Consider the following 22470-nt stretch of genomic DNA (forward strand, 5'->3'; position numbering starts at 1 on the left):
GTGCAGCACTTACTAGAAGATAAGACGGTTCAGATGTTGAAATGCACCACTTTGTATCTTAGGTAGCCCCTGCATGTTTTGATCTGTCATCCAAACACATCAGGAGTCTTTGCATGGAAGTCACCAGGCTGTCAAGTAGATCCACAGCCTTTAATGTTTGCCAAAGTCAGGGTTTGCTGGGGACTTTCAAACAGAAATTGCCACACTCCAGCTGCTGCTGGGAAACCTTTGCCAAGATCATCCCCAGTTGCAATCTGTTGTAATCTTCTGGGGTACATGCTTGGAGCAAACAGTTTTGTGTCCCTTCAGCAGCCTGTCATGCATACAAACCTTTATCTAAATGCTGGCTTCTGATGCTGTCTGGCAGTTGGTTACTAGCAGTGAAGGAACCTTGCCTTGGACTTCAGTTGGTATCGCTGCAGGTGCATGGGCCTGTGGAAAGGCCAGTCTCCAGAAAACCGCTGTTGGGCTTTGTAATGTCAGAAGGCTGGAATCCACTTAGTGACAACTGAGCAATTCAGGACAATTATGCTTTCAGCTACATTAACAAGTAACTCAGTAGTAAGGCACTGGAAGGAAATGACCCATTGTTGAACACTGGAGTAATTTGTGACTCATGGTATCATTGGAAGGGTGTTTGAAGTTCTCTTTGTTTTGGTAATATGGGCCTGTAATATTTTCCCACATTCTTTTCCAGTCATACACACTCAGTTATTCCTTTTATCCGACTGAATACTGTGAATTCCTGTCTTCTGTCTCCTTTAAATGTTTATCTCTACATAAGCCATCTAACAGCTGAGTCTGCCCATTATGTTCACCTCCTTGGCTTTTGGCTGCACTGATGGCTATGTGAGGAAAGCATGCTTAGAGTCATGAAGCGAGTGCTGTTCCCTGAAATGTCCTCTGGAAAAATGCTCTCTGTCCTGGGGCTGTGATTGGTAAAGCAGTGGCACATCTAGCTTTGGGAGATGAAGTTCACTGCTGAGGCAGGAAGTGCCCATCTGTGACCTGGATTTTCCCAGCAAAGCACACTAAATGGTGTCTCAACACTTTTTATAGAATTAATTGAAAAGCAATGAAGAAGGCACAAAGATTGGACAGGAGAGATTTTGAATAAAACCCTATAATGCACTTTCCATGCCATTGTTTTATAGTTTGTCAAATGGATGTTGCGGCTTTTTCTTGCCTTTCCTGTCTTTTTAATAAATTAGCGACTAAGTATCATTAGCAGTTTTTATCTTTAGCAGTAATGCTCTAGCATTTTAACTTTGTCTCTTCAGTTGTTATTGTATCTTGCCTTTAGAATGAATTTTTCATTCACCGTGACTTGAATGCAGCAGTTAAAAGCACTGTTTGCAGTATTTACCTGGGTGTAACTTAACTCCAAGCCGTGGTCACGTTGCATTTTAAAATATGAATTCAAGAAGGTGTTAAGCCAAGCCACGGTGCTTGCTTGTGCTCCTGTGGTCCATATTAGCATAAATTATGAGAACATCTTTTTCAGTATTTAGGTTCAATATTTTGTCCTTTCAGCTCCCGTGATTTAGCTGAATGTTTTTCCCGTTCTTATTTTTCTGAAGAGTAAACAGTTTCTCTTAGAAATGAAGCTGAATCCTTTTCATCGATTTCACTAGCACAAGAACTAAGTGTAAATCTGAAGTGTGATGAAAGTGGAAAGTTATTGGTCAAACATGGTATTTTTTCCTAATCTGTGGTATGATTACCTCCTACACTGCTGGATGGCCATGTAGGCTGTCTGCATGGATGTCATGTATTTGACCTCATTCTTAGTATGATATCACTTCTGCTAGTGCCGATTTGTTAAAAAGCCAACATTAAATATCTCTTCTGAAATAAAATATGAAGTATAATAATACACAACGACACTCATTTATTCTGACCAAGACCTTACATGTATGACCTAATCTACCAAAGCTACCCTTGCAGACAAATCAGCCATTCTGTAAGAAAGGAAGATGAGTGTCATGTCTGTGTGTCTGGGTCAGTATCAGCTGATGCCTGGATACGGTCTGAAGAAAAATTTGCAGCCCTGCATCTGTTGTAGCCACATCAGAAGAGAGACTGAGGATGTTGAAGAATAATTTTCCTTTTTATACCTGTAAAGAGGTTCCTTTAGTTCAGAAGGGAAACAGGCCTAGCTATTCCTTCTACAGCTGTTGTGTGGACACGTGAACATACAAGAGCTAAGAACTTATTTTGATCCCGGTAAGTTGAGAAATCTTTCATTTCGTTATTTGCAAAGCTTCCAGCTTTGGCATTTTGACAGAGCTTCATCTCTTCCCTCTTCCACTTCTCATTCTCATTCAGACTTCAGGTGTTTTATTGCATCAGACTGAAGGTCTGCTACAGCCAGTGTCCTCCAACTGCATTGGCCAGGCTTCATAGCTCTATCTGTACAGGTGGGTAGGCATCAGGGAAGGGTTGTTATGGCAGCAGAGAGTAGAGAATGCTCAGCACTCACAGGTCCTTTCTTAAAAACTTGTGGTGTTAGTGGTTTGTTTGGACTCGGAGGTTCAAGAGAACTTAGAGCAGTGCAAGTCACTGAGAAATGTGTTTATGTTTCTTTCCTTCTACAAAAAAAAAAAAAAGTATATTTTGGGTTTTCCAGTGTGTTGCTGTGTGAAATGTTCTTGTACTTCAGCATTTTTGAAGTAGCAGGTTACCATGCCCCACCTTTTCACAACTGACATTTTTTCCTTGGATTTTTATGATGTGTTTTCACTGTTGGTAATTACATTAATGGAAAAGCTTAGCTGCATCATCTTCAGCTTTTCACAGCTCTCCTCTCCAGCTGGATAGAAATTTTGGCTCAGTCTGTGTTAGTAAGGCATAGCCATGGAGCTCTCCTATTGAAGCATTTTAGTGAGGGAATCATTCCTTCTGCTTCTCTGTGGGCAAGAGAATACAAAAGCTGTCCTGGAAAATGACATAGACTTTTTCCTGAGCTGATGAGAGAGCTTTCCCCTTGCAAGGGGCAAACTGACAGGCTCCCATTACAATGACTTTATGTAATTTGGGAAGCTGGTCACGGCACAGATTCTGAGCTATTTACTTTCAGGTAGACCATTCAATTGCATGTTGGTGGCATATACAAGGCCCTCTAGTTAGTTACCAAGCTCGGCACCTTCCATGAGAGTAATTTGTCTATTTACTACTTCCCTGCTTTTGGCAAGGCGCTCCTCCCCGTTCCAAAGAAGGCCCTATCAAATGGAGCTGATGTCTTGCTGTTCTGTCTGGCCACTGTAGTAGGCTTTGCAGACTTTCAGAGGCTTAAGGCAGATAAAGAGATGATTAGAATGTAATTGTTGTTGACAGTAGACAGTGAGCTTCTCAGTACAGATAATAACTGTGGTTGGGAGTACAGATGAGCACAGGCCACGCCAGGCTCCTGTTACACATTTACTGTTGCAATAACAGGTTCCACATGTTTAGAAACAAATTCCTTTCAAAGCATTTCAAACTAAGCAACTGTATATAAACACATCACCCGCTTCATCGAAGCGAAATGAACAACCAAAGCAGTTAGACGTCCAACAAAAGGGAAGATGTAAGAGCCCCCTTAATGAGGGAAAATGATACATAAGCAAAAATCACAAAGAAAGTCTATTCCAAGAAGAATTGTTAGGCTTTTATGATTAAGGAATTGGTTGGCTTGTTTTTCTGATTTTTGCTTTTCCCCTTTTCATGCCACCTGCAGCTATCTATTTATAAATGGGGTTTACTGCTTTTTTGATTTGTTTTGTTTTAACCTCATGGCAAATTTTTCCTATTATTGCTGCCTTCTGTCACATCAGAGGGTTAGAACTGCCACTGCCTGTAGTGACCTTGGGAGTGATCAGTGGAAGGTCTAAAGCAGCAGTGGTGAGCAGTCCTGATAGGGCTACCTCGTGTCCTTTCATCGATGTGTCAGGTTAGCTTCGATAGTGAGTTAAGTTTACAAGAAAATTGAACATTCCATGGTTGAAATAAAAGAGAATAAATGCCGTTTTGACTTAAGCAGCGTCGAATAATAAATAGGCAGTTCTTACTTCTTCAAAGAGGTTACAGTTCATCCAGAAAGTACTCTCATGTCCCCTGATCTGTCCTGATTCAAGTCTCCAGTTTCAACTCTTGCGCTGGGGTCATTTGTGCAAGTTAAATATCTTAGCTGCCAGCTCTGCTAGGCAATGCCAACAGCCTGCCTGCCATAGTCCAGTGTGCACTGAATGCCTACTAGAAACCATACTCTGACACCAAAGTTTGACTAGCAAAACTACATACATATATTCCTTATCTCATTCTCTGATGAAGGAAACTAAAATGAACTACTGTTTCCTCTCCTAGGGATAATTGCTGTGGGATTTGTCAGTGGATAAATCTCTTCTTTAGTCAGAGCTTCTTTTTTGGAGAGCAGGAGTTTGTTGCTAAGCTTTTAAATGGGGAAGCTACTTTTCTGGAAGGTGACTGGAAGGATCCTGCTGTCGCTTCAGGAAGATGGGAGAACCTTTCTCCATTAGCAGTTTGTTCTGTAGCTGTTGACTCTGTGCCCAGGCACCATAGCTCTACTTCTCTTTCAGGTTATCATGATGGGCAGGCAGAATACGCTTTGCGTGGATACAAAACAACTAAAAATTATTGTTAGTCTAATTAATGTTTTAACAACCTGATCAAAATACAGCTGTTACTTCAAATACAGTAACAATCCTACTACCATGTGCAATTCAAATTATCCAATTATTTTAAAAATGCAACTAAAACTGATACATGGAAGCCTGCAAACATCTGCCCCATTTTTTTTTTTTTCCCTCCCCCTTGCTGTGTTTTGCTGCTCTGAGTTGCAGTGGTGTGAGCTCCTCACTTGGAGGCCTCTGCTCCTGATGGTGGATTTTTTTTCCTTGTTGGTTATGGGCCCGCTTGGTGTCACTGATATAGGTTGTCAAGCAGTCTGCTTCTAACTCTTTGGTACAGGTCTGCAGATAGCGTTATCCCATGATCACTTTGATTTGTTAGCTTTTTTCTATATATAGAATAAGTCTTTATAGTAACAATGAAAGGGGGAAGCTGAAGCTAAAACAATTTATCCATTAATCATCAGACTATTGGATAACTTTACTGTTGCTGTTAGACAAAACAGACAGCAGTCATCTCTTGATGGGCAGTGCGATGTTACAGCTAAAACCAAGCTAAAAATAAGGTCAAGAGCAGATGAGCCAGGGCAAGGCCATACAAGTCCTGAGGTCCATGTTAAGCTAATGCAGAGCTGTGATCTTGTGTTCGTGCTGGCAAGGCAAGGTGCTAATATATTCCCTAGGCCACAGGGCTATACAGAAAGTAGGCTGTGGATTTTTAGCATTACTTCTCCTCTTTGCTGCAGTAGTGGATATGGAGAGTGTCCTTACTGTGCTCTTAAGCTTCTGATTGCCAAAGTAGAAGCCAGCAGTCCTTGAGCAAAGACTGGCAGCATGTTCAAATTGAGCTCAGTTTGATTCTGAGACTTACGCGGCATCTTTTTGACAGCATTTTGCTAAACCCTGAGGTATCTGAGTAGACTTGTATTTCACATCCCAGTGCACCTGTGGCACTTTATTTTTTATTTTTTGCAAGTCTGAGAGCCTGCATAGTGCCGTGTGTGTGTGTCTTTGTGGTATTTCTAACAGCAGATTCGGAGTGGTGACAGCTGTTTTTACTTAAAGCTGTAAAATGTATTGAAGGAGTTTCCAGCATGCGTAAATACCAAACCAGTTTATATCATGTCAGGACTATGGAAGGAAGGCCTTTTGAGAAATGATCTCATAGGCATTCTTTGGTGCAGATCTGGCACATGCCATGGACTTCATTCTTTTCTAAAAACAACTCCTGTCTTTCAAGTTGGCATGCCTCAGATGTATGCCTCCTGCTTGCTTTACATGAACCAGACTCACTCTGGCTCTGCAAGCTAAAGGCTACAGGTTTATTCCATAACTTTTACATCCAATTATTTACGATAGCACTGTGCCTGCCAGCACCCCTCACCCACGAATGTTTTCTAGCTGCTTCTTATCTTAGTATGATTGTAAGTGTTACAACCTCACAGTGATATTTGCATTTCTAGCAACACTTCTTTTATGCTTTCTAAGTCCTAGGGCATGGCAAGTTCACAGATGAATCTAAAATTGCTTTCACCAGGAATCATCTGAACACAGAACTGTTGCAATGTTAGCATATCAAGTGTAAGCTTGCTCTAGCAAACTCACGCTCTCCAGTAGTGAGAACTCTAGAACCAGATGAAGTTCTTCTTTTGGTTTTGGTATTACCAATTTCTGGTCATAGGATGGAAAACAAACAGTTAAAAATTGACTCAAACTGAGACATACTTAATTATAGCTTCCGTAATCCCATTTAATTTCTGGCTTTGTTTTGTGTATGTTTGCTGTCAGGTAAGGATAACCTACATTTCTAGCAAAACCTCGTGCCAAGTAGGGAGTTGATGACAAGAAAATTAGGGGGTAAAATTCTAGCAGATTGCATTGGAAAATTTATCCCAAGCTGGCTCTAAACATAGTCAAATATATACAGAATTTGGTGGTTCTGCATGGCCTCCTGAGTGTGCTGCTGGCATCAATCTGTCACATAAACAAGTGCTAAGAAACATTTTCACTGATGATATGATTCCTGTTGTGTCAGGGCAATGCTGACTCTGCAGAGCTAACAAGGAATATAGTGCAGGAAATCTTCCATCCTTCCTGGAGTTCTGCAACTAGATTTACTAAGGTACCAAAGAAGCAAGTATTTTATGGAGTCAGTCAGCACTTTCATTTTCATTTCTCTTCAAAGTCTAACAATAAAGTAAGATAATAATTTATGTTTGTGGCCCATTGAGCTCATGCAGTTAATGAATAATCCTGCAACCCAGAGATTCAGACCTGCCTTTAATTCCCATTTGTTTGCAATTCTCTGAGCCATTGTCACTCTAAGGATCCCACTGAAGAGGGTATAAACAGAGTTGACGCTCCAAGGGGCAGCTCACTTAGTCATCAGAGGAAGTTGGAAGATAACCAGAATGAATATGAATTTACAGGATTTTTTTCTTGCTTTTTTCCTTGGTTCCTCACTGTGGTTAATGTACTGTGAAAGTGGAGTTGTGTATGAACCTATTAGCTGCTATTTTTATTTCAGAGGATAGTTCATCAGACTAGGTTCACCATTAGCTTGGAAGTGTAAGCAGTCATCCTGTAGGCTGGGAGGTCTCTCTTCCATTTTGTTGGCGTGTCTTTCTCCGAGACTTCCCCTAGGCTCTCCTCACTCCTAAGAGCTCTAAATTACCTATCACTCCATTTTCGTCAAGAAATGCCATAGCATCTTTCTCCTCTGCTAATGGTCCACAAATGCCAGTTCCATTTCCTGTCATGTGATCTGAAGATCTGAGTATTATCAAACTCAGAACAATTGTTTCCAGCATGTACTCTTGAATGATTATTGCTTCTGTTTCAAAAAGCTTGTGTGCTTGCAACGCTGTCAGGATTTTTCAGTTCTGCTAGCTTGCTTTACAAGATGTGACGTTTACCAACAAACCTTGCTTGTCACGTTATTAGATGCTCACTTCAATACATACGTGGTGTATAACATACAGCAGAAAGAACAGCTGATGCGTGGTCATTTCTTTAATTTTGCTTTCCTGTGCCTTCATTTTCTTGGCATCTTCTGGGCAATGTTACTGAGTTTTTCTTCTTAATTCTTTAACTCCTACATATCTTCAGTTAATATTTAAACACTGTATTATTTAATCTGTAAAGTGATACCTATATTTTTGTAGGTTTTCGGTATTTTCAGGCGACTTCTGTGTCTGTGCTGTGTGACCAGCTTTTTATTTTCACCATCCCTTTGGATACCCTCATGTGAAGATTACTTTATGTAAATATATTTCCAGTACCCATTGGCTCTGTTAGGCTTTGGGATGCAAATAAATTCCCTTTCTTTTTTTAAGAGATAAGTATTTTGTAATTTGTATTTTTTGTATTTGCCTTTCCCAGGATTTTTACTTCACTTTTGAATTTAATATAATTTCAGTCAAAAAGTAGCCAAAAAGCCTGGAGGAATTATGTGTTTAAAGATTCTGGGCTATATTTACCGTAGGGTTGCAGCTCTCACATGATGGGCATGGCTTTTCAGCTGTTTTTCTCTGCCTGGCTCTGCCATTGAAAGAAATAGGGCACTTTGAACTTAGTGCTGTGTGGTTTTTGTACAAAACCTGCTGATTTTTGTACACAGATCTTTAGGCTTATCACAGTGCAAACAATAAGACTGTGACCGCTACTTGTTGAGATTTCAAGCCATTTTTTTTAATAGAAAAGGTTCTCACCTTGGTGGTCCCACAGGAGCTCTGTTTTCTTCACTATCCTCTAGTGTACGTCTTGGTGCCTCTGAGACTCGGTCTGCCATTCATGCACAAATCGACCTCCGATGAAGAAAAAGCCTATTGCTCTTCTAAGACTTTTCAGCAGTCTTCCCTCCCATGTCTGACTCTTCCCAGTCCCTCTTCCCACCCATGTCTGACATGGTGCTGACAGCAGCTCTGAAAAGTAGGAAACAACTGAAATCTCACCCATGTACCTTCTTAGCCTGATGATCTGAGGGTGCCTAGCAATTATGACCATTTCATGTTTATTTGGGTAGGACTTAAAAAAGCAAGGTTAATACCTAGCTCCCACTGCAACTTGTTTTAGATGCCTTTGAACACCTGCCTGAACAGTACTATTCAGAATTGACTGAACATGATACCAGCTTCCCATTGGTTTTGTTGGGTGGTTGACAGAGCAGCACAACTGGGAGTCACATCCAGGTAATTTTCTGACAGCTTGCTTTTCTACTATGCCCATCAGTCTTTTTCCAACAAATTTACAGAAGTCTTCAGAGAAGAGGAGGAATGACTTGCAATGGTTATGTCTCCCTTAAGGAAAAGGTTAAATCTGGTTCTCTCCTCTCTGTATCTCCACACTATGTTTCTGCAGTAATAGAACTGCTTTTGTTTAAGTGTTATCAAAATTTAATCGACAATATTTATTGTGACATAACACAGAGGGACACCCTGCAGGGTGTCCTTTGGCTTCTAGAAGCACATACACTACCATGTAATTCTTTTGTCTGACTTGCTTGGTAATACTTGTTGCAGATACGAACTCTTCCTTTTAGCTGAGTCCCCCAAAAACAAACAAGCAGAAGTTTTGGCAACAATTAAGCAGTGAAGAGTAGCAACAAACTTGCACACACATTCCAAAAAGACAATAACAATATTAAGGAACTGGCTCTCGGTGAAGTTTGCAAGTCCCAGTGTATGTGTTTTGTGTGGGAAGGGGGGTTCAGGGCAGTGATGCTTAAGGATGGGCTCTGCATGTGAAAAAAACAGTTGTGATATTGTTAGAAAGTCATTCTAACTCTTCTAGAGTTAATAGGTGATTTCATGCAACTCTTCAAGAAAAGGTAAGGGAGCATGGTTAACGATAGAATTTTTTTTGAAGGACCTAATAAATCAAAGCACACAACTTTCAGCGCATCCCAGAATCTAATGAGAACATCCTGACATAATATTTTCCACATGACAATCTGGGTGGTTTCTTTTGCAAGCACTGATCCCTATTAAATGGACTGTGCCAGCAGTGCCACAAAAAATAAAATAAAATAAAATAAATTGTACATAGTTCCTGGGGAAAATAAGTTAGAAATCATAATTATTTTGGCATCAGCGTTTGACCCAAGTGACAATTCTTTTGTTCCTTGGCTTTTCAAAAGGCAAACTTCAAGATAAGCCTTAACAGACAGAGAAATCACGGGCTTCACAGATTTATTGAAGTGCATATATTGACCTTTGTTATAAATAAGCAGCCTGCTGTTTCTCATGGTAATTATTTGGTAAACTTTCTGCAGAAGCCAACTGGTATTCTTGTATTCCCAGATGAGTCATCACCTCCTGGTATCTCTTGTTTCCTATCTAAAGCATCAGGTCTTTAGAAGGTGCCAACATCTTAGGTTTTTCTGTAGAGGTAGTTGGTAGGGAACAAACCACGTAGTCAGCAAAGTGTGTTGTGCAACTGTTAAAAATCCACTGTAATACTTGAAATTCTTCTAAATCAGGCTGAGTTTCATGTGTGCATTTAAATGGGAGCTGAGCTTTTGTATAAACCAAGTTGCTGAAGACAATCTGTTGTACATGCTGCATAGCTAAAATCTAGATAAAATCTCAGTCTTTAATAGGTTTGAAGCTACTGAATAACTTTTTTATGACATCTTTTTTATGTCTTGAAGGCACTCATGTCTGAGTGCTGTATAGACCCCTGGAAAAAGACAACTAATGTGTAAATATTTGGAAATAACATTAGGTACAGGGGTTATATATATATGGAAGACATCTCAGAAATGGGTAACAAAAGAACAAGAGGCAACAACCACAAGCTGGAACACAGGGAATCAGAGTAAATATTAGGAAAAAATTGTTCCCTGGGAGGGTGGTTCCCTGGATCAGGGCCCAGAGAGGTGCTGGAACCTCCATCCACCAAGAGCTTCAAAATTGCCTGGATGAGTCTCTGGGCAGCCTGCTGGAACTGTGAATTTGGCCCTGCTTCGAGCAGCAGGCTGGACGGAGCAGCCTCCAGAGGGCCTTTCCAACCTGAGCTTTTCAATCATCAGATCTCCCTCTTACTGACCTCGCTCTAAGATCAAAACGGTGAAAGGTTATCTTCAGCTTGTTTCTTCAGTGATCAAGCCCTGGTTTTACCTTTATTTGTTTGGGTTTTTTTTGACATGTTGGTCAAAGATACTGAAGGCCTTCCCTCAAAGTCAGCCAGAAGCTGTAGGTGTTGTTGTCCTGCCTGCAGATGCACCAAGTTCAACAGAGAAAAATAATGCAATTGACTAAGCTCTGTAGCAGCCTGAAAGATTCGAGCATTGAGACAGGGAAAAGGGGTCAGAGAAAAATTTAACTGTGAATGCCTGTCTCCACCCTGCTAGCAAAGGTTTTGAGAGCTGAAGAAAATACAGAGTTTCAAGAAACTCTAACTAGGGGAGAAAGCAATCATGCAAACACATTTGTCCAGCCCTTAACAAGTAGAAAAATGTGCAACGGCTACTTAATGCAACTTTAGAAATGACATTATGAGTTGGCCTGGTTTCCTTTCTTTGAAAATAGCATAATGGATGGATGTTTTTTTGTTGTTGCTGTTGCTACAGAATACAGCTGTCTTGGGGGACATTTTGTGTGTTAACACACCTGTTAAGAAGGGATATACATTGATCCCAATTTGTTCCAAACTGATTTCTCATTTATTTTCATTATGAATTTGTGGAGCCTCCTACACTCCACTGCCAAGTGTATTTTCAGGAAAAGGTTAAATTAGACAAGAGAGTTCTTGCTTCTCCTAAATTTGTCAGTAGGTCCTAATATTTTGGCAAAAAGAAATTCAAACTTATGGGTGACTCTGTGACATCATCCTGCTCCTAGAGTCTAAATGTGTGGCCCATATACCTGCTGTGCAGCAGTGGGTGCGGGGACACAACCGGAGCTCACACACTGGCCTCACACACAGTTTTACCAGTGTGCCCTGACGTACAGCTGTCCTCCTCTGGCACCACTGCTGGGCCTTCACCAAGCTCAGAAGAACCTCACTGAGATGTTTGCAGGCCCCCGATCTCTCCATTCCATCTTCACTCATACTTCCTTTCTCTCCTTAGATCTCATCTCTGTTGACCACTGTTTTCATGCTTAGGATCCTCACTGAAATGCAATTCTTCCTTCTCTGCTCATTTCTCTTTTCCTTTTAAAAGCATTGCTATTAATACTAAGCATTAAACCTATGCCTAAATGGCGTAGGTCACCGTTAAGTTATGACAGTCTTGCCCACTCCATCTGACCATGTCCAGCTCAAGATGCAAGAGTGTCCATATGGGTGGAAGGTGAGCCAGGCTCCTCTCCAGATAGCAGTTAGTGTTTAGGAGTGGAGCACGAGTCCTGTCTTGCTTTGCCACTGTTTCGGGACATTCTCCTTTTTGTGCATGATTGAATTTGATCCACTTGTCTGCTAGCTCAGACACGTTGAGATGAGAGAAGCACCTCCAAAAGAGACAGATTTAGAAGATCATAGAGATCCTCTGTGAGTCTGATGTCCAGGAGAGGTATCACCTCGCTCTTCAGAGCCACATGTGAGTTGAAGTAAATAAGTGCTGTTACCGTGGAGAGGTACGTAGTTATACTGCATTAACCTCTGCCTTCTGCTTATAGAGGTATTTCTTAGAGCCTGCATGTTTCCTTGTTTTTTGAGATGCCTTTGACACGGGAAAGTCAGGGATCAAGCAAGGCTCATCTAATTCTGAAGATAACTCTTCCTGCTGCTGAAGAGCATCTTCCTGCCTTCTTTCTCTTGCCTCAGCTAGCTGAGGTCTCTAGTACTGGTTCAAAATGAGTGAAGTGTTGATATGTCACACTCAGCTCAACTTCACCAAGCGAAATGTGTGTGAATGCAGCATCCAGCTGTGTCTTGTTATTCCTTAGACAAGTATATATAAGGAACATATGTACATGGATACATAAAAGGAATGCTGCTGATTTCAGTGGCATTGCCAGGCAGTGCAAGTATCATACAATTCAGCCCACATATTTTAAAGTATAAAATAATATTGTAAGAGTCTTCCATTTGAAAAACTCTTAGGGTTCTCTCTTGAGGTATAGAGAGGTTTGACTGATAACAGCATTCATTAAATTGGACTTGGGCAGATCACAGCTTTAATTAATATAGTAGGGACACAGCTATAGTTTCACTCTTCTAAGTTATGCTCAAGGAAAAAGTGAACAGATTCCTTCTGTGACCCAGAATATATGTTATTTTTAATATGGGAGAGCATTCAGGAGGGGTACAGTTGTGCCTGACTTTTGACGTAGGTGTTTATGTGAAGTGTCCGGTGTTTCTGAAAGAGGATCTGAAAGGGAGGCAGACTTTATTGGTCTGCAAAGGAGTTGTCTTTTTGAATACACCCCTCTGGGTTCACAGAGAGGCTCTGCAGATATATGCATGCTTGACAGAAACTTACCTTCTGATTCCAGCAGCATGGTTCCAAGTCTCTAGAGGTGGCACAAGGCGAGGCTAGCAGCTGTGGTTTTCAACAAAATACGATGACAAAGCATGTGGGGGTGATTCCCTTTTGGTGTGTTCCTGTTCCATTTCCACTACTTCATTCGCTACATTCACAGAACTCCTCCTGCCTTTTCTTGGCAGAGAAACCCCAGCTGGACTGGAGGAAGATGTCATTCTTTGCTCTCCTCATTTTTGCTGCATGATGCATGGTAGACAGGCTCTGATGTGTCCTGTGGAAAAAACAAAATAAAAATACACACCTGCATATGTGCATGCAATCTTGTATGTTTTGTCTTGCTACCCAAACGTTTACATAACCATTTCACTTGGTGAAAGAGCATGGACTAATCTTTTCCTGACAGGTAAAGTCATGAAGTAAAAGATGCAGGTGACTAGCAGAATAAAAAAGGAAGAGATAATGAACCAGCTAATTCCAGAATGAGATTAGGAAGGATTAGTCTGTCTAGCACAAATCTGCAAACAAACAGACTAGTTTCCTCTGTGCATAACAAAGAATTGCCATCCAACAACAGCCCTGCCTCCTCAGTGTGCTAGACAGTGCATTCAAAGCTGCCCGGTAGGCTTTGTAGATTAACCTGCAGAGGACCTTTGTCTTCAAATGATTAATCTAAATAACTCATTTCAGTAAGAATTGCTGTGATCTCTTCCCACTTGTCATAATAAGGGGGGTTCTTTCTCCCACTTCACTCTGTGTCTGAATTACCTGCTCTGTGCTCTGGAAGAGTTTTGTTAGGAAAGATTTATTTCTGCATTACCTGTTGACAGCAGCTCCAAAGTGCAGATAAGGGGGTGTCCAAAGGCACTCCCCTAGCACTTGGCTAGCAAATCTATAGGGCTACCCTACGTGTTAACTGTTTTATCTCAATGCCAAAACCACCTCTGGTTAGATATATGCAGATGATGTGCTCCCTGCAGTGTAGATATCTTTTGTGTTTGGGGAGAAGGGGTTAGAAAGGAAAAAGGTGGTTGTATTTGTTATTTATTGCAGTATTGATGGGGGCTCTGTGAAAGCTTTGCCAAGCCACAGACAACAATCTTATTTCTGCATTAACCAAGATTTGTGCAAGAAGCCTTCAGGCTGAACTCTGCCCTTGGATTGCCAGTGCGTGTTAGTACCTACAGAAAGAACTGAACGGAGAATGCCGAGGTCTTCCCTGGCTGTAGCAATCATACTGCAGAGTACACAGCTCTATTAACATTTTTCCGTAAGGTTTCCTCCTCCTGCAGCTTCCACAATGACATTTACATCAAAAATTTTCAAAGAACTGTGAATCAGAGGGGCTGTGGCCTTCTAAAAAATCACCTTTCCAACGTAGGGAAGCTCTCAGTAATACTGAGAGGAGATAAAAGATGGTTTTCACTAAAACTTTACTGCAAACATAGGTATTGGCTTTGTCACAGGTCTCATTTGGCACAATGCAATGCATAGACCAAATGTAAACAACTTGGACAACCGTTCTGTTTTCTGTAGAGCAGATCAGATACAAAAATGTAATGTGTTTGTCTCTGCGTCCACCTGCCTGGGAGGTTCCAAATTACATGTGTGTATTTTGTATTTCTAAGAATAACAGTGCTGTCTCCTGAACAGGACACATCTGAGGACACTTTCTGTGCTGCTCAGAAAGGATGTCTACTGACCCTCCTCCCCTTTGTGTCTGCTATAGCTTTTTAGAATTACCCAGAATGAATGATCCAATTATGGTAAAACCCTTCCTGTTGATTGAGGTATTTCAAACAGTCTTCAGTCCCATGCAAAGCTTCACCAAGTCTGAGAGCTCTTCTAAAATTTCCACAAGTGCACTAGTACTCAGCTGAATCATGAATAACAGAGTAGTTTTAATGAGTGGGTTATGGGAACACAGGCATCTTCTCACTTTGTGCTGCCGCTCTCGTGTCATGACATCATCCTATTTGCCTTTGCAGTCTATACAGTGTTTGGCAACAGATGCGGGTTGCAGCATTTGTAAACAGAGCTATCCTTAGTATGTATAAACCAGGCTTTTATCTGGTTGGTTAACTCTTAAGTCACTGGAGTGCTAGACTATGGAAACTAGGCAAACAAGAGAACAGATAAATCATTCGTACTACCCTGGGTTTTTCAGAGAGGGTACAGCACTTCAAAGTGAGCATGTTTAGGGAGATGACTTATGAAATCAGAGAACCATAGAATATCCCAAGCTGCAAGGATCATTGATTCCAGCTCCTGGCTCCATGCAGGACCACCCAAAAATCAGACCATGTGTCTGAGAGTGTTGTCAAAATGCATTTTGAACTCCAGCAGGCTCGGTGCTGTGACCAATTCCCCGGGGAGCCTGTTCCAACGCCCGACCACCCTCTCAGTAAAGAATCTTTTCCAGCTTTGCTTCCCAGCGCAGATGTGAGGAATGGCAACTCAGAGGATGAGGCTAATTAATTATTGGCTGATAAGTAGCTCAGATCAGCTTTAAAGCTGACAGTTGTTGTGCTGCGTTAGCAGTTCTCTGTTAAGGAGTCCTGTACTTAACGGAGAGTCAGGAGCAACAGACAAGAAGTTAAAAACCAGTTAGCACCAGAAAAAAATGTAGAGAGTGTGGGTACTGCTTGATATCCAGAAAAGTCCTGGTGCATTTCATGGAAAGTGCTGCATGCCAGGGTGAGTGAAATGGTGTTGGTTGGTTGGTTGTTTTTATCACTGAGCCCAGTTCGAGGGAGACTGGGGTCTTCTATACAAAGAAGTATGCAAGTTGCATTTTAGGGGGCAGGAGGCTCAATGCTTGAAAATGTTTCTGGTACTTTTTTTTCCCTCCAAATCTGGGCCAAAAATGGTCAATACATTTCTTCCTAGAGTGAGTTTATTTTTTCTTGCTTTGTTGGGATTGCACATGAAAAAATTATCTGGATATGTGTATGGAAAATGTTGGCATATTAAGTGTACCTTTACCTTCTGTGTGCACAAAGTAGCTCCATATTAGAGCGGGGTGGGGGGGGTGGGGGGGAGAGAAATCCTTTCTGACTCCTCCTGCCCACTCACACGTACACAAAAAAGAGATTCTCCTCTTCCTTTGAACCACAAAACCACCTATTTAGTAAGGGAAGTGACAGCCAAACCAAAGGTGCTGCACAGTGCAGATAGTTGGTTCTTTCTGAAGTGATCTCAAGCTATTCCATTCATGCTGCGGGTGTAGTGATATGATGACATTGCTGGTATATTTCCGTTGGACACTGCGCTCCACAGCTTTGCCAGCTGCAGCAATTTTTAGAATTGGAGCTTGTCTATGAATTTCCCACTTGTGTGCTATCACAGGGTTTGCATTCTTGAGTGTGTGAGGACTTGTGGTTGAATTGTAAAGCTGTTTGCAGACCTGGTCTCTCACCCACAGTGACGGGCTAAGCTTCTGAAAACAACTGGGGACAACCTTGCCATTTGATGTGGGGTTTGGGGAGAGTTATTTATGTGTTGCTGTGAACCACTGTGGTACCTGGGAGGGAGAGGCTGCCCAGCTAATTGAGCTGGGTGTTGAATCTGCTCAGGATGAATTACAAATTTCATCGTGGCCACCCAGCACATTTCGCAACATTGGCCCTGGTCCTGCTGTCCTTCCATGAGCAAAACTTGCATGCAGTTTACTGGGAGTCTTGCCTGAAAGTGTGTGAAGGTCTACTTCATGTACTTGCAACTTGGCCTTTCATCAGCTCCAGTGTAGAGAAATAGGGCTTGAAAGCTGTGCCATCATTTGGGGAAATGCCCCCTTCTGATACAAGTCAGTGTTAGTGGACAGCAAAACCTTCCTCTCCTTTCTGTCCTTTTGAAGCTGGTTGCTTTTGCAGGGTTCGTAAAGCAGGAATATCTCTGTGTGTTTAAGGGCTGGATTGTCTGTTTCTCCTGAATGGAAGACCTGGGGGAACGGTGATGCTCCCTGACTCTGTCGCAGAGCCAGAGACTCAAGAATAGTCCAATTCCTAGTGAGGACTGCAGTATTTAGCTAAAGATTTGCAATGTAAGATGTTCCAAACAGACATCTTTATTGTTGTTTATTGCCTAGAGCCTGTTGATGTGTTGGCTTGATTTTTGGAAGAATTAAGCAGCCTACAGCTGTGACTTTTTCCTGACAAAAATCCATGATAACGTTTTGCTTTACTGTGCTAAGGGGAAGAAATAGCTTTTGAGTCTTCAGATACAAGCTACTAAACATATACCCTTAAAAGCCAATTCAAAGTGATTCATCTTAACTCTGCCCATTGATCCATGTCTTCAAGGGATTCTTCTAATAATCTATGATATTCATGGGATAGGGTTTTCAAACATCTGTTTTTTTAAACAATATTAGAAAGAAAAGAAAAAAAAGGAAAAAAAAAAAAAGAGAAATTCTTGCCTAGATGTTCCACGGATTGGGTATGAGGACGCTGAGGCCACAAGTTAATTATTGCACAGGCACTCTGTAACACATGCCTGATGTGTTGCAGAAAAGGAAGGGGGAAATTCTGGGTTAGGAAGTAAAGCATGTGGTCTAACTTGTCCTTAAGGATGTTTTTTATGTTGGAAATGAACTGTGTAGTAAATTATAGAACCATATGGTGATTGATATTTTTCATTGTGTCTCTGATTTCCCCTACCTGTAAGTACATAGAATAATCTCTCCTCTTCCAAGTTCCCGATTTATTTTTTCCAAAGTGGTGACTATATAGGCGAGGATGTTGTACGGGGGGATGTTTCTGAAGTGGAATTGGAGTAGATGTTTATATCTTGCTATTTCATTGTAGAGTCTCTTACTGGGGGCCTTGGAGACCTGAGTTCCCTGTACAGCAGTGTAGAGCAGCAAGTGAATGAAACCCTGAGACGACGCAGGCACGCGGGAGATGATGACTACAACATTGAGGTGCTGCTAGGTGTGGATGACTCTGTCGTCCGGTTCCATGGCAAAGAACATGTTCAAAACTACCTCCTCACCCTCATGAACATAGTGAGTATCTTCCACAGTGCTGCGCTGTTTGTTTTGAAATGTTAAAGGCTTTTTTAAATTCTTGCAGGAATATCTAGGAGACCATGCTTGATACCTATATAAAGATGATAAATTTGTCTGCTCTTGGATTTGCTTTTTTCTTCTCAAGATGCTCAACAGTTTTCTAGGGCACATTCTAGGATAATTCCAAGAATTTGTCATCTTTGACCCTCAGTGAAAGCACAGTCCTTTGTACACCTTACAGAGTCACACAGAATAATTCCACTAACCCATACACTCAAGGTGTGCAAACAGACTCTCTTTAAACTAAAGCTTGATGAATTCTGTGAGACTGTATTAGTATGCATCCTTTTAACATGTAATGTGCTGTGTCACATTCTCCTTCCTTCATAAAATTTGGTTATACAGAACTAAAGAGGGCAGGTACTAACAGTTTTGTTGATGCTTTGGGCAGAAGAGGTTTGGTTAAAAAAAAAAAGAGGGTCATTTAAGAACAGAAACATGCCCATATCCTCTTCCCAAACCTCAAATCAAAAAACAAAACAAAACAAAACAAAAACAAAACAAAACAAAAAAACAGAAAAATGTCTGAATCGTTGGATGATGGCAGATACTGTCCCATACATGAGGCATAGAATTGCCACTCCCAATAAATGGTTTTGGTTGATAGATGCCCTCTGGGTGATGTGAGCTCATACTGGCCAAAATTCCCCGTGTTTTTGAGTGCGTTTGGAAGGAGTTCATGATAGTGATTAAACTGGTAGGCTCTTGGCTTCTACAAGCTTAATTAACTCCTGTGTTAGTTGTGTTATAAACACAGCAATGATATCTAGCAGGCAGTGCTAATCACACTCATCATCACAAGATAGCTTCTATTCTCACACTCTTTCTCTGCTGCTTGGCTAAACAAGAGGGTGTGAATATTCCCTAGCACAACATGAGCCACGTCTGCTGCCATTTAGGAACTCCAGATAGCAAGATGTTTATTCTGTAAATGAGATTTTCTGGGAGCAGGCCAAGCAGACTTGTCAGGAGTGTTCAGTGCTCCTGGGTTTTTTAATTTTCATTCTTATTGCCCAAGCAGAGGAAAGCGGGAGAACTGGGGCAGTGACACCATGCATTTGTGCTCCATTTCTTTAGGAAATGCCTTGGGGACTAGAGTTTTGGCATCCTATGAAATTGCCTTTGTGGGGCAGGTGTTGCCAGGAGAGATTATTCATGCAGGAAGGTTCTGCAAACTTTTTATTTAAAAAAATCTACTACTAGGTCTTTGTATAATACTTAAATGATTTTACAGTAGTAAAAGATTTTAAATTGGAATATGTCAACTTACACGTATCATTGTACTAACAGTGTTGTTGCTTCTGCCAATACTACTAGTTCAAAAAGTAGTAAACTTGCAAAACTATTTTAAAGATTTTGAAGTTTTTTTACCTTTAATTATCCTGTTGACTCAAAGTCAACAAAACTATAGCAAAGGTGTACTTGTCTGACAAATTGCCATTGGTTTCAGGGGGATTTTGTCTGAAAGACCTGGATTAGGACCTCTGGACATGAGTCTGTTCCTACTGTACTTATACAGTGAGAGGATATAGTTGAAAACCACTGGGAAGAAAGAGGTCTTCTAATATCCTCAATAATTCCTAGCTTCTGCTGCAGCACGGTTTTGAAGGAAAACCTGTTTAAAGAATAAACATGCAGAACAAAGAACTGCTCTAAATAGTAAATGGCACTTTAAAAAGAAAGCAAACCCTCTAGTTAAGTCTTTTGCTTAAATGCTGTGGCAATATGAATAGAAACTCCCAATAAAATCTAAAGAAGCAAACTCACATAACTCTTTTATAGTGTATCCTCTAGGGTTAGCAATTATTTTTTGTCTAGATATACATCTCAGGCTGTAAAATCAGTGGCAAGATACTATCAGATTCTATGGAAATGCACAGTACAGAAGAGCACAGTTCACATTGTACATTAGAAGTCACATAGTATACCAGCACTGAACACTAGAATTGTTCAAGCTTTCATGTTTTCTGTTTTTTCCATCTTAGGAAATCTAAAAAATGTATATATGAAATGAATGTAAAGGGAGATGTGTAATCCCTTGCAACATGTGGCCTTTCCTTAATGCATGTCAATGTCAAACCTGTATGGATCCATCTTAGAAGCTATGGGGGTCATAAGGTTTTCCAGGAAAGAAGAAAAGATAAAGACAGGCTTAGGAAAACAGGTTTACAATTAATAATGATTTGATCAATGTAGGAATTAATCAATGTGGTTTTTTTTCACTCACCGTTTTATTTCTGGAAGTCATTTCAAAATGATTTCTTAAGGCATACAGATCCTCTTTACTCTGTGTCACACCAGCCACCATCATTCCTGAGTAAGAGAATTAAATCCTTTCACTGCAAAGCATCAGAAACACCTACTCTCCCGTATCAAAAAAAAAACAATCTCACCTCTCCTTAGTACACATCATTCCACTTCAGGAGGGACAGCCAACGTGAATTTGGCCTTCAGTCCTTGTTTTATGGTTAGTTCATATGCTTGTGCTGATAAATTTTTCTTACACGTTTTCTGCTAATAATTTATTTAATTGCTCCAAACTTAATACCATTTTGACTGCCGTGGCAGGCACTGAAGCTCAGTTACTCTTTTTATGTGCAAGAGCCAAAGAGAAGCTTCAGTGCTTCTCACTTAGTTCTTTTAAGCCTGAATTATGTAAGGGATGACTGGTGATTGCCGGGATAACATGCTCAACTCCACTGCACTAATCAGGCCAGGGGAAAATCTACTCTCAACAAGTTCATGGAAGAGGTGAGATCGGTGACAATGTGAAGTGATTAGAAAGCAAGTGGCAAGACTCAGCACTCTACGCTAGACTTCTCAGGGACACCACCTTCACAGTGGACCTTGTGTAAAACATACAACACAGAAATGATGCACTTAGAATGGTCAAGGCGTTACTTCTCTCCCATGTCCTTTCCCTTTGGTCCAAGCTTTGATTCATGTGTCTTGTATTGTAATATGTCCTGCCCCGAGCACCTTTACAGCTCCCATTTAGTGCACTGTGCAATGGTTGCGTCATATTGCTGCTACTCAAGCATGGAAAGCTGAGGCTGAAAATGTTACCTCTTGTGTTTCAGACTGAAAATGAGCTGCAGTATCTAGAGAATGTCTCTTGGCTCCCTTTATAAGCTCCTCAGTCATCTAAATAAGCTCACTATTCATAATGAACTGTGCTGCCAATAACACAAATCCTACATGTGTGAAAAACTACGCTGCTTAGGTGCAGACGAAATCTCTCAAATACTGTGGAGGAAGTATAGGGCCAGGATCGGAGTGTACCTATTGTTATGCTGTTATTGTCGTAAGACCCCACTTACCTTTTAGATGTTTAGAGCCAGGTGCATTTAAAAAAAGTTCTCAGCACCAGGTACCTGTCACAGTCCAGTCTCAGTTTTCCAAGAGCACCTTTGAAAATCTGCCCCACCTTTTGAGCTCCCAAAATGAGGACCAGCAATTTAAAAATCTAATCCATAGAATTTGACAGGAAAAAAAAATCTCCTTGGTAAGAATTTAAACCAACTGATATCTTTTCCAGTGAAACTCTGTGTAGAACTGTAACAACTCTGTATAGAATTATACTCTGCTATAAATCTAGAATAAGAAACTCCAGACATAACACACACATTGTAACAGAAAAACAGAATTCAGTCTGCTAAGTTTACAACCTGGCGCTTTGTTCAGACTGACGCCTTTCCTACTGTTTCTCTAATTGGGAGCTTAAATGTTTTAGTGGTATTTCAGCATGCATAAGGAATTGCTCTCTAACAATAAGCAAATGGATGCTGTAGAATCTTGATTTGATGAAAAGGGTCTGTTGAGTAATGTCTGTGCATTCGGTTTTGGAGCCCAAGGCATTCAATCATAACTTCCTGCCTTCCTCTGACATGCACACAGAAGGCTTTTGACTCGTGTGTGTTAGGAAGCTGAGTGTTAAGATCTTTGAGGAGAAACAAGCCACTGAACCTGGACTGCTCTGTGGATTACTGCTGAGACAGAAGGAAATTGACAGCAAGGCTTTGGTGGCTGTGAATGCATGTCTAGTAACTGTGTATCTTTGTTGCTAGCAGAAGCTTCTTTTTTAGGCTTGAGGGAATTAGAAAGCACATGAGCAAGCCTTTGCTTGTTCCTAGAAGATCATCAGCCACTAGGACTGCAGCTGTTGCAGTCCAGTGCTGCACTGGTGACATCAACAGATACAATTCAGCACAGCTGAATTTGCATGACATAAATGAACCCGACTTTTGGGTTCAGATTGTTTATGTTTGGATCTAGCAGTGTTAAGTTTCAAGATCTGAACTTTGCATATCTGAACCTGTATCTTTTACTATTCCTAGAAATTGGGGGAA

At 41.0% G+C, this 22470-nt stretch overlaps 1 protein-coding gene across 4 annotated transcripts in view; it reads left to right on the forward strand.

The window, feature by feature from the left end:
- ADAMTS3 (ADAM metallopeptidase with thrombospondin type 1 motif 3) overlaps positions 1-22470 on the forward strand; it is a 160197-nt gene that overhangs the window by 103588 nt on the left and 34139 nt on the right. For 3 of the 4 annotated variants that reach the window (XM_080591577.1, XM_080591578.1, XM_080591576.1), the window contains one exon: positions 17859-18058. In XM_080591577.1, coding sequence (XP_080447703.1) covers positions 17859-18058 — 200 coding nt within the window. Of the gene's footprint in view, positions 1-15038; positions 15751-17858; positions 18059-22470 lie in introns of those variants that run through there. The other variant, XM_080591579.1, reaches the window with a different exon arrangement.

This window comes from Anser brachyrhynchus, assembly GCF_964034855.1.
Source record: "Anser brachyrhynchus genome assembly, chromosome: 4".
NCBI classification, from domain to species: domain Eukaryota; kingdom Metazoa; phylum Chordata; class Aves; order Anseriformes; family Anatidae; genus Anser; species Anser brachyrhynchus.